General features: G+C 48.0%; 1 protein-coding gene across 1 annotated transcript in view; it reads left to right on the top strand.

The window, feature by feature from the left end:
• The first annotated feature begins 2824 nt into the window (after positions 1 to 2824).
• Positions 2825 to 12907, top strand: part of LOC147096648 (zinc finger protein 541-like) — a 61831-nt gene continuing 51748 nt past the window's right edge. Inside the window, exons 1-3 of the mRNA XM_085973196.1 lie at positions 2825 to 3239; positions 6062 to 6186; positions 8854 to 8981. Coding sequence (XP_085829322.1) covers positions 2933 to 3239; positions 6062 to 6186; positions 8854 to 8981 — 560 coding nt within the window. The 5' untranslated portion in view covers positions 2825 to 2932. The remainder of the gene's footprint in view (positions 3240 to 6061; positions 6187 to 8853; positions 8982 to 12907) is intronic.

Here is a 12907-nt window from a genome sequence, read left to right as displayed (position 1 = left end):
GAAGTGAAAAAGAAAATAAGAGGGGCAAAGAGAGAGTATGAGAATAGATTGGCAGCTAACATAAAAGGGAATTCAAAAGTCTTCTATAGGCATATAAATAGTAAACAGGCAGTAAGAGGAGGGGTGGGGCTGATTAGGGACTAAAAGGAGACCTACACATGGAGGCAGAGAGCATGGCTGAGGTACTAAATGAGTACTTTGCACCTGTCTTCACTAAGGAAGAAGATGCTGCCAAAGTCATAGTGAAAGAGGAAGTAGTGGAGATACTGGATGAGATAAAAATTGATAAAGAGGAGGTACTAGAAAGGCTTTCTGTACTTAAAGTTGATAAGTCATCAGGACCAGATCGGATGCATCCTAGGATGCTGAGGGAGGTTAAGGAGGAAATCGCGGAGGTACTGGCCAGAGTCTTTCAAACCTCCTTAGATACGGGGGTGGTGCCAGAGGACTGGAGAATTGCAAATGTTACATCCTTGTTCAAAAAAGGGTGTAAAGATAAACCCAGCGACTACAGGCCAGTCAGTTTAACCTTGGTAGTGGAGAAGCTTTTAGAAACGATAATCCGGGACAAAGTTAACAGTCACTTAGACAAGTGTGGATTAATTTAGGAAAGCCAGCACAGATTTGTTAAAGGTAAATTGTGTTTAACTAACTTGATTGAGTTTTTGATGAGGTAACAGTGAGGGTTGATGAGGGCAATGCGGTTGACGTGGTGTATATGGATTTCCAAAAGGCATTTGACAAAGTGCCACATAATAGGCTTGCCAGCAAAGTTGAAACCCATGGAATAAAAGGGACAGTGGCAGCATGGATACGGGATTGGCTAAGTGACAGGAAACAGGGAGTAGTGGTGAACGGTTGTTTTTCAGACTGGAGGAAGGTACACAGTGGTGTTCCCCAGGGGTCGGTACTCGGACCACTGCTTTTCTTGATATATATTAATGACTTGGGCGTGGGTGTACAGGGCACAATTTCAAAATTTGGAGTATTGTGTCCAATTCTGGGCACCGCACTTTAGGAAGGATGTGAAGGCCTTAGAGAGGGTGCAGAAAAGATTTAGGACAATGATTCCAGGGATGAGGGACTTCAGTTACGTGGATAGACTGGAGAAGCTGGGGTCGTTCTCCTTGGAGCAGAGAAGATTGAGAGGAGATTTGATAGAGGTGTTCAAAATCATGAGGGGTCTGGACAGAGTAGAAAGAGAGAAACTGTTCCCATTGGCGAAGGGTCGAGAACCAGAGGACACAGATTTAAGGTGATTGGCAGAAGAACCAAAGGCGACATGAGGAAAAACTTTTTTACGCAGCGAGTGGTTAGGATCGGGAATTCACTGCCTGAGAGGGTGATGGAGGCAGATTCAATCGTGGCTTTCAAAAGGGAATTGGATAAGTACCTGAAGGGAAAGAAATTTGCGGGGCTCCGGGGAAAGGGCGGGGGAGTGGGACTAGCTGAAGTGCTCTTGCAGAGAGCCAGGACGGGCTGAATGGCCTTCTGTGCTGTAACCATTCTACAATTCTAAGTACTTTTAAATTATAGTCACTGTTATAATGCAGGGAAACGCGGCAACCGATTTGTGCACAGCAAGGTCCCACAGACAGCAATGAGATAATGACCAGATCATTTGTTATTTTTTTAGTGATGTTGGTTGAGGAATAAATATTGCCCAGGACACCGGAGGGAACTCCCCTGCTCTGGGTTGCCTTCTGTTCTGTTTCCCCAACTGCTGTTACCCAACGTAGTTGAACGAGGAAATGATTTTATAATAAAGAATCTCTATTGGTTGTTCTGTTCCTCTGACTCCGGCCTTCTGTGAACGCCCCCTCCTTTTACTCCTCTTGGTCACAGAGCCTCCAGTCACCTCGGTCCTCTGCTCTGGACGTCTTTCCTATACTTCACCACCTCTCTTTCCGTCTTTAAAACCTCTCAAAACTCATCTCTTCAACCAAGCTTTCCGGCACCCCTCCTAACCTCTGCCTTGCTCAGCGCCTATTTGTGAAGTGCCTTTTGACACTTCTCTGTGTTAAAGGTGGTATATTAAATGGAAATTCCTGCCCATGCAGTTCTGAGGCTGCTGTTGATTGTGTTGGTCGGAGTTGATTTTTCCTCTCTCACTGTGTGCCAGTGCCTGATCTCTGCTCAGCAACTTCCAAGGGCAGAGCTGACACCAGGAACTCATCAGGTGGGCAATAGTGGGTTTAGCCCTTTTTTTTGTTACAACCCAGGAGCCTACAAATGAAATGTGATTGACACTATACACTGTAAACTCATTTATTTTTGTGATGATTTATGTGTGGATTTTAGTTAATCATAAAAATGAACACTAAGTGAAAAGGATACTTGGTTACAATAATTTGAAATCACAGACCATTGCAATTGTAGATTCTCTACATCAAGGTGGATGATGGAAGGGTCTTAGTATTAGATAACTTTGATGGTTTAGGGCTGTGCCCACACAGTGGGAGGGTGTGAGTTTACCACTGCAATTCTTCACCCAGTCAGTTCCCAATTTCACTTGGCCTGCCTGTAAAGGGGAGGTGCAGAGCAGAAGCAAGGCCATTCTCCGCTTGGGCACAAGAAAGGAAATCAGAGGGTGAGTCAGCCCCTGATGCAACTACTGGCAGGCATTTTAAACCATGTTGTTAGCTTGTTTCAACTGGAGAAATATGTGTGGCCTGGAGGGACCTGGGTAGAAAAAGTTAAATACATAATAAGGAAAGAGGGATGTACAGGGAAAATGAATTGTGTATAATTGACCTACCAAATTTCTGGACATTAAATCTATCTCTAAACTCCTCTTTTATATTTGCATTTTATTAAAGCTGCAGAAATACACAGAGAGCAAAGAAGAAGATGCTTTTGGTCAGGTTCATGCTGTGAAAATTAGTTGCCTGCTGTTTAATTCTGCAGAGACTTTGTTGCCAAATCAGGAGCTATGGATTGCTACAGCTTCACCGATGAAAGCTCCCTCCAAACCGACATGCATCTGCCTTTGCTATCAGACAGTGAGTTGCCCATTGCAAGTAATACCCAGAGACAAGAATTCATCCCAGACCCTGATGATATTATTTATGCAGGAATAACATGTATAGAACTTGATTCTAACCTGGAGGCTTCAGAAATTCCTGGCGATCCATTTGCTGACAATTTAGATCTATCCCTGTATACTGTAGATAAGGGACGTGACTCCCCAAAGATTCCCAGTGACTCCACGGATACAGATTCTCCACCCATGTTGCTAGGTACTTGAATGTGCATGCGTTTTCTTTAAGTGCAGCAGTACTATTGTAACTATTTTGCTTCTGGGATAAGTTTGTTTTCATTCTGGTTCAAAGTAAATCCCCAACTAAAATTACTAATGCAAAACTTTTAAAATTCTGATAGGTAATAGATCTAATTAAAATTAACGAGTTGAGTTCTCTGATGGCCTCTTTGGTAAAGGAACTGCCTAATGGACTATTGGACCAGGCAGATCAGAAGGTCCACACTCGATATCCTGTTTGTGCTAAGTTAGCCGGAGCAGCAGTGGCCACGACACTCTCTCAGCATCCCTGGGCTAGGAAATGGAAAATCCTCCATTTAATGAATCCTGCTGGAAAGTAAGAATGTGTGAATGCTGGATGTAAAACGGATCAGATATTGCCTGTGATTCCCTCCACAGCTGAATAGCCCGATAACATTTAGGGGGAAAAATTCGGTATCGCCCCATTTGGGGCGCCATTACTGGCGGTGCACAACGTTTAACGCCTGGTGCTAATTATCACCTCCGACAGCAAACTTGGCTTTTATCGCCCCTGGAGGTGATTGGAGCGCTAAATCAGGCGCTACACACCTGTCTTAAGACGCAAAGGCCAAGGAGCGAGGCACTACCTCAGAGCGCTGGCGAAGCAAGGAAGGGCAAATCAAAATGAACCTGCAAAGTGCTGCTCAGTACCCAAAACTCCTTCACACAGCGTTGAATCTCTCCAGAAGTCTCTCTCTCTCTCAGAATGCGTGGTGCAAAAATGTCACCGACAAAAGAAGGCAGGAAGTGGTCGCCTTTAAATAGCGCTCCCCTAGTCCCTTTCTGACAGCATAACGCTAGCGGCAGGCGGTAAGGCAGGGGGCGCCACTCAATATCCGGTCCGGGGTGTTGCGCACTCGAATGATGTCACAATCTACCGGCGCAGGAGATCGTGGCGGTAGTGTTTAGCGCCGCCGCAAAATGTCTAGTTAATTTCGCGAGCGGCACAAACATTGCCGCGCCCGGGCGCTAGTTGCTTTGCGCCCCACTTGGCACCCTCTTAAGGCGCTAATGGGAGGCGCACCCAACTGAATTTTTCCCCCTTATTGTCTAGCCTTACACATAAAGAATAATACCAGAGGGCTGCCAGCACCCACCCCTGTAACTGTACCTTACCACAAGGCAGTTCTTCCAGAAGAACAGACAAGAATACGGGGGGGAATATGCACCTGGACTTTCCACAGGGATTTTCCGATCTCCCTCCACAGTCTTGGCAGAAACCCCTGAGAAATGGCAGAAACGGAAATTGATGCCGTTCCTCCAGGGTTTCTGCTGAAATTATGGCGGGAGATCGGACAACTCCTGTGGAAAGTTTAACATTGTAAATGTATGCTCCACGTTTATCTTGCGTGGATCCTTGCCAAAAATAGCAGTCTGCCCTTTCACTAGCCATCCAAGCTGACCCAGCGCATGGTAAACAGACAGTTATACCCACTACTTAGAATAAACAATTCTCTGGGTACCACTGTAAATGACTTCTCACTCTACTTTGTGTTTTATTTTTGCTCTCATTTAGCCTTGCTAAGCCAGGCACTATTCTAAAGTGAAGGTGTTTAATTCATTCCCAGTGTCTGTAGGAGATGCATGAACGCAGCTTGAATGACTTACCCCTCCCTCCCCTCGTGCTTCCACTCAGTGGCTCTCCATAATAGTAAGGCTGAAATCAAAAACTAGCATGGTAGGTAATAGAGACTGTTACCCGCAATGTACAAGTGGTTTGTTAGCACAGGTAAGGCAACGTTCCTGCAAGTCTGGTGTTTTTTCATTTGTTCTATTATCAGAATGCTGGTGCTGAAAAGGTTGCCCGTCCTACCTGTGTGTTTTATTATACAAGCAACCAACACAGATTTTGTGACATAGTTTGTAGTACTGCTGCTAGATGCTGTGTGAAAGTCCTTTTGTAACCTAATGTTCCCTGCACTTAATGAATAAAACTAAATCTGTGCATATGGATAATGCTTAAATATAATTTGCGATGTTAACTCTTTCACAGTACATACCTTTTTTGTTTGCCTCCATTTCTCTCTCCTCTTCTAAAGGTTGGGGTTCAGTTCCTCAAGTGGCAGTTGCCTGGTGGTACCTCATCCATGTGGCCATTCTTTTATGTACGAGATCATTATTGAATGTAGGCGCCCATTTTCCCCCTGTATCTGCCAGTTCCTGGGGCAGAGGAAGTAAGACTTGTAACATGACGCACATATCCTGGTTGGGAAACTCTTGCTTGTAACCGACGGGAGCATTTAATTAAATTAAAATGAAGTGAAGTGCTAACACCCTCCCATGCCATTTTCCGGGGTTTCTGCCAGACAGATGCCTGCTCTCTGAAGACCACCCATGGCGTTAGAGGTTGCGGGGCTACCACTTCAGATTGAAAGATCTGCACAAGGCAGCTAGCAATCTCCTGAGACCTCGGGCAAGTTTAATTTTTGGTTTCTTCTGTGCAGAGGGCGGCACTACAAGACTGGAGGTCGTTTGGACTCTGTTTCCGACAAAATGAAAAGCACACTGCCCGACTTACGCTGGAGTGAGGGGAAGAAATCAGCCCTGATGTGTCTTGTTTGACAATTGAGCTTACCCTCCTGCCCACTTTTGATAAAGGGCTTTTTTGACACAGGAAATGGCTTAATATTACATAGAATATAAGCACAGAAACAGGCCATTTGGCCCAACTAGTCTGCGCTGGTTTATAATTTAAATACATATTTCATCCATAAATTGTTGAAACGGCAACAACAAAAAAAGAACTAAAATATTGCTGTTTCTCCTATCAACCTGTTATAGGTATTAGCCCTCTCCCGCAAAGAAATACTCCCGAGAAAGGCGCAAGTAAAGGTGAAGGGAAATGTGGAGGTCTGCAGAAAAGAAGGCGTCTCTCCACAAGGCATTCTCCACAGCAAGCATTCCAGGTTAGCACTGAACAGATGATTCCAGTAAGCCTGGCTTAAGAGTCCCAACAAAAGCTGCTTCGAGCGGTTTGTAATCCACGGTATACGTGACCGAACTATTTTGGAAAAAAAAGCACTCAACCTGGGAGCATACACAAGAGTTTTGTCAAAAATAGTCAGTTCTGGTTTGGTTTAAGGATTTGTTTTGTAATAATAGAATATATTAGGGAGATCAATAATACTTTAAATATTAAAGCAAAACTGTCATCGTTTTACATTATATTGGATTCAATTTGAAACAAAAACAGCCAATTCATTTTTTTACAAAAAAACCTTTGTGAATTGTCTTTATAAAGGCAGAAACGCACGGAAAACATTGGGTGACATTAGCAAGCCACTGCCAGCAACTGGAAAAAATGCAAAACACTCATAGTTCAGAATCCAAATAGAGAAAAGAGCCCCATTCTGACAGTTGTACCCTCTGAGTTCTGGTATCATTCTTGGAAATCTTTTTTGCACTTTCGCCAGTGTTTCTATATCCTTTTGTAATACGGAGACCACAGTATTCTAAGTGTGGTCTAACCAATAATATACAATTATGTCTGTACTTCCTGAGGTAGAGTCTTAAGAAAATGATTTTGGTCAAAGCAGTTAGAATTTTAAATATTGTTCTAAAAGATATTTTTAAAGAAACTTATATTTGATTTCATTCCTTTGCCATTACTCCAGGACCAGCTCTGATCCTGCACCAGTAGCACTGCATAATCTACCATTAGGAGTGTGGCCTCAGGGTGACTCATCCTCAGATTTTACCCCTCTCTCAGAGGAGCGGTTCATGGCTTCCTTTTAGTAACACAGTTGGCATTGGGAACTCGGCACATGGGGAATCCGGGGCACAAACCCCACCATACCTCGGAGTGCTCCCGTGTGCACAAACCCCACTGCTCCCGTGTGTAGTGCTGTCTTCCACACATACTTTTATTTTAACCTAGTCTATCTCCAGTGGCGTTGCGCATGAGGAGTCAGGACCAAATGTTGTCCTCAAATGAAGCAGGGATAGAGGGTGGTGGATAATTGAACCAGGGCACACAGACATAATTCTGGCCCATTTTAAAGTCACAAATTTTGACTATAATTTCCATTATAAATTACTATGTCCACATTTATACAGGAAACTCTTTGGTATCCGGGACCGGCGTGGTGCCGGTTTATCAAAAAGTCCGGATTACAGAGAGGTATAGTTAAAAGGTATGAGGGCTCCGTACACAGCAACAAATCCAGGCTTCCCTGTTGCTTAGCAACATGTGCAGGAACTCCGGCCACAGACCAAGCGTCCCTGTTAAGTGTAGGAGCCCCAGTTACAGGGCCACAGATCCAGGAACTGCCACTAATATGAAGTAAAACTTACCTGAACCTACTCCTGAATTTTGCCGGTTAACAGAGATTTCCGGTTATTGAGGTGCCGGTAAATCGAGAGTTTCCTGTACTAGAAATTGCTTCTGTATTTAACAGTGAAATTGCACCCTCCAGTCAATGGTGGTGCTTCAGTGCCTCCACTGGTGGAAGTGTATAATTTCAGGGTGACAAGTTTAAATAGGCTGTTGTTGCGGCTGCCGCGGAACACGAATGGAGGCCGAACCGATCTGAGGAACACATGGCTTTTATTACATTCTCTTGAGAGATGGCTGCCTCAGCTCCTCTCTCTGCTAAACCCGAAAACAGACTGAGGGCGACACCCGCGCTTTTGAGTACACACTGAGGGCGACGCCCGCTCCTTTGTCATGCTTTAAAGGCAGCATGCTTCTTAAAGGCAAGGTGCCCGATTTATTGTCCACGGACGGAAAAGTGGATTGCGCCCGTTTAGGCGGCGATCCGCCACACTGTGTCCATTATAAAAAAATAACAACAGAAAACGCTGGAAAAACTCAGCAGGCCAGGCAACATCCGTGGAGAGAGAAACAGAGTTAATGTTTCAGGTCGAAACCCTTCGTCAGAACTGGAAAAAAACAGGTGTCCATTATAAATGTGGACATGGGAATTTAAAATAAAAAATGTAGATGTAAATTTTAAATATAGATAGATGGATAGAACATAAGTACATTATTACTGACATGCCATTAGGCTGAAATATTGTTTCCTTTGTAATGCCATCTAAAAGTTCAGTCTTACACTTGCATTCGAGTTGCAGAGGTTTTTTTTTTATTTCTCCCCTCAATTTGCCTTCCTGAAGGCATTGACTCATTCTAGGATAGGAACTTCACCCATGTGGCCGTCCTTCATGTGTAAACTCAGACAACAAGTATCACCGGGCTAGAGACCTGAAGGGGGGGGAGGTGCAGCCAGGTTTAGTCCTGCCCTAACAGAATGCCCACACTCGCACACGATATCCAACAGGAGTCATTGGCTAGTGATCAAGAGTCAGGACCTTGGGCTGACTTTTCAAACCATAGTTCAGGGACGCTGAGGCCAACTTTGTTGCTTCAAACTACCACAACCCTGGCTGAGATTAGATAACTCAGCACAGATCAGCGATGAAATGTTCTTCGTCTGTAAGGCTCAGGTGATGCATTTACCAACTAAGCCATTGGGACAGGGAAATGGGGCTTTTTGAACGTGTATTTGAATGGGAAGTTACATATTCAGTAATTAGTTCAGCTAATTAACTTCTTTCTATACTTTGTTGTCTAGGAGTGCAGCCAATGTGGAAAGTCATTCAGCAGTGCCAGTGCCCTGAGCAAACACTACCTGACGCATAGTCATGAACGTCGGCATGTCTGCAGGATCTGCAGTAAGGCCTTTAAGAGACAGGACCACTTGTATGTGAACATTACTTAACTCAGGAATTCCAGTTTGTTATTTATTAAACAAAATACACTTCCCTCGTTCACACAGAATGAAACTAAATGCCACGTTGCATTTTATTCATTCCACATCAGATGCAGGTTATATTTGTGTGATGAAATTAGGCACTCCCAGTGTTCATGTAGTTAACAGGTTACGAGCTTGTGAGAGTAATAGCGTCTGTACCACCCCACAAACAGTGTCTGTACCCCCCCACAAATAGTGTCTGTACCGCCCCACAAACAGTGTCTGTACCGCCCCACAAACAGCGTCTGTACCGCCCCACAAACAGCGTCTGTACCGCCCCACAAACAGCGTCTGTACCGCCCCACAAACAGCGTCTGTACCGCCCCACAAACAGCGTCTGTACCGCCCCACAAACAGTGTCTGTACCCCCCCACAAACAGTGTCTGTACCGCCCCACAAACAGTGTCTGTACCGCCCCACAGTGTCTGTACCACCCCACAAACAGTGTCTGTACCGCCCCACAAACAGTGTCTGTACCCCCCCACAAACAGTGTCTGTACCCCCCCACAAACAGTGTCTGTACCGCCCCACAGTGTCTGTACCCCCCCACAAACAGTGTCTGTACCCCCCCACAAACAGTGTCTGTACCGCCCCACAAACAGTGTCTGTACCGCCCCACAAACAGTGCCTGTACCGCCCCACAAACAGTGTCTGTACCCCCCCACAAACAGTGTCTGTACCGCCCCACAAACAGTGTCTGTACCCCCCCACAAACAGTGTCTGTACCCCCCCCACAAACAGTGTCTGTACCGCCCCACAAACAGTGTCTGTACCACCCCACAAACAGTGTCTGTACCGCCCCACAAACAGCGTCTGTACCGCCCCACAAACAGCGTCTGCACCGCCCCACAAACAGTGTCTGTACCGCCCCACAGTGTCTGTACCGCCCCACAAACAGTGTCTGTACCCTCCCACAAACAGTGTCTGTACCCCCCCACAAACAGTGTCTGTACCGCCCCACAAACAGTGTCTGTACCCCCCCACAAACAGTGTCTGTACCCCCCCACAAACAGTGTCTGTACCGCCCCACAAACAGCCTCTGTACCGCCCCACAAACAGCGTCTGTACCGCCACAGCATCTGTACCGCCCCACAAACAGCGTCTGTACCGCCCCACAAACAGCGTCTGTACCGCCCCACAAACAGCGTCTGTACCGCCCCACAAACAGTGTCTGTACCGCCCCACAGTGTCTGTACTCCCCCACAAACAGTGTCTGTACCGCCTCACAAACAGTGTCTGTACCGCCCCACAAACAGTGTCTGTACCCCCCCCACAAACAGTGTCTGTACCGCCCCACAAACAGTGTCTGTACTGCCCCAAAAACAGTGTCTGTACTGCCCGACAAACAGCGTCTGTACCGCCCCACAAACAGCGTCTGTACCGCCCCACAAACAGCGTCTGTACCGCCCCACAAACAGCGTCTGTACCGCCCCACAAACAGTGTCTGTACTGCCCGACAAACAGTGTCTGTACCGCCCCACAAACAGTGTCTGTACCGCCCCACAAACAGCGTCTGTACCGCCCCACAAACAGCGTCTGTACCGCCCCACAAACAGCGTCTGTACCGCCCCACAAACAGTGTCTGTACCGCCCCACAGTGTCTGTACCGCCCCACAGTGTCTGTACCGCCCCACAAACAGTGTCTGTACTGCCCCACAGTGTCTGTACCGCCCCACAGTGTCTGTACCGCCCCACAAACAGTGTCTGTACCGCCCCACAGTGTCTGTACCGCCCCACAGTGTCTGTACCGCCCCACAAACAGTGTCTGTACCGCCCCACAGTGTCTGTAGCGCCCCACAAACAGCGTCTGTACCGCCCCACAAACAGCGTCTGTACCGCCCCACAAACAGTTTCTGTACCGCCCCACAAACAGTTTCTGTACCACCCCACAGTATCTGTACTGCCCCACAGTGTCTGTACCGCCCCACAAACAGTGTCTGTACCGCCCTACAGTGTCTGTACCGCCCCACAAACATCTGTACCGCCCCACAAACAGTGTCTACCGCCCCACAAACAATGTCTGCAGAACCCCACAAACAGCGTCTGCACAACCCCACAAACATTGTCTGTACCGCCCCACAAACAGTGTCTGTACCGCCCCACAAACAGTGTCTGTACTGCCCCACAAACAGTGTCTGTACCGCCCCACAAACAGCGTCTGTACCGCCCCACAAACAGCGTCTGTACCGCCCCACAAACAGCGTCTGTACCGCCCCACAAACAGTGTCTGTACCACCCCACAAACAGTGTCTGTACCGCCCCACAAATAGTGTCTGTACCGCCCCACAAACAGTGTCTGTACCGCACCACAAACAGCGTCTGTACCGCCCCACAAACAGTGTCTGTACCGCCCCACAAACAGTGTCTGTACCACCCCACAGTGTCTGTACCGCCCCACCGTGTCTGTACCGCCCCACAAACAGTGTCTGTACCGCCCCACAAACAGTGTCTGTACCGCCCCACAGTGTCTGTACCGCCCCACAAACAGCGTCTGTACCGCCCCACAAACAGTGTCTGTACCCCCCCACAAACAGTGTCTGTACCGCCCCACAAACAGTGTCTGTACCCCCCCACAAACAGTGTCTGTACCCCCCCACAAACAGTGTCTGTACCCGCCCCCACAAACAGTGTCTGTACCGCCCCACAAACAGTGTCTGTACCCCCCCCCCACAAACAGTGTCTGTACCCCCCCCACAAACAGTGTCTGTACCCCCCCCCCACAAACAGTGTCTGTACCGCCCCACAAACAGTGTCTGTACCCCCCCACAAAGAGTGTCTGTACCCCCCCACAAACAGTGTCTGTACCGCCCCCACAAACAGTGTCTGTACACCCCACAAACAGTGTCTGTACCGCCCCACAAACAGTGTCTGTACCCACCCCACAAACAGTGTCTGTACCGCCCCACTAACAGCGTCTGTACCGCCCCACAGTGTCTGTACCGACCCCACAATGTCTGTACCGCCCCACAATGTCTGTACCGCCCCACAAACAGTGTCTGTACCGCCCCACAAACAGTGTCTGTACCGCCCCACAAACAGTGTCTGTACCGCCCCACAAACAGTGTCTGTACCGCCCCACAAACAGCGTCTGTACCGCCCACAAACAGTTTCTGTACCACCCCACAGTATCTGTACTGCCCCACAGTGTCTGTACCGCCCCCACAAACAGTGTCTGTACCGCCCCACAAACAGTGTCTGTACCGCCCACAAACAGCCTCTGTACCGCCCCACAAACAGCGTCTGTACCGCCCCACAGTATCTGTACTGCCCCACAGTGTCTGTACCGCCCCACAAACAGTGTCTGTACCGCCCTACAGTGTCTGTACCGCCCCACAAACAGTGTCTGTACCGCCCCACAAACATCTGTACCGCCCCACAAACAGTGTCTACCGCCCCACAAACAATGTCTGCACAACCCCACAAACAGCGTCTGTACCGCCCCACAAACACTGTCTGTACCGCCCCACAAACTGTCTGTACCGCCCCACAAACAGTGTCTGTACCGCCCCACAAACAGTGTCTGTACTGCCCCACAAACAGTGTCTGTACCGCCCCACAAACAGCGTCTGTACCGCCCCACAAACAGCGTCTGTACCGCCCCACAAACAGTGTCTGTACCGCCCCACAGTGTCTGTACTCCCCCACAAACAGTGTCTGTACCGCCTCACAAACAGTGTCTGTACCGCCCCACAAACAGTGTCTGTACCCCCCCCACAAACAGTGTCTGTACCGCCCCACAAACGTCTGTACTGCCCGACAAACAGTGTCTGTACTGCCCGACAAACAGTGTCTGTACCGCCCCACAAACAGCGTCTGTACCGCCCCACAAACAGCGTCTGTACCGCCCCACAAACAGCGTCTGTACCGCCCCACA

This window comes from Somniosus microcephalus, chromosome 34 (assembly GCF_052327205.1).
Source record: "Somniosus microcephalus isolate GS21.2 chromosome 34, FLI_Smic_1.0, whole genome shotgun sequence".
Taxonomy (NCBI): domain Eukaryota; kingdom Metazoa; phylum Chordata; class Chondrichthyes; order Squaliformes; family Somniosidae; genus Somniosus; species Somniosus microcephalus.
The sequence above is the reverse complement of the archived record's forward strand: the minus strand, read 5'-3'. Positions and strand labels throughout refer to the sequence as shown.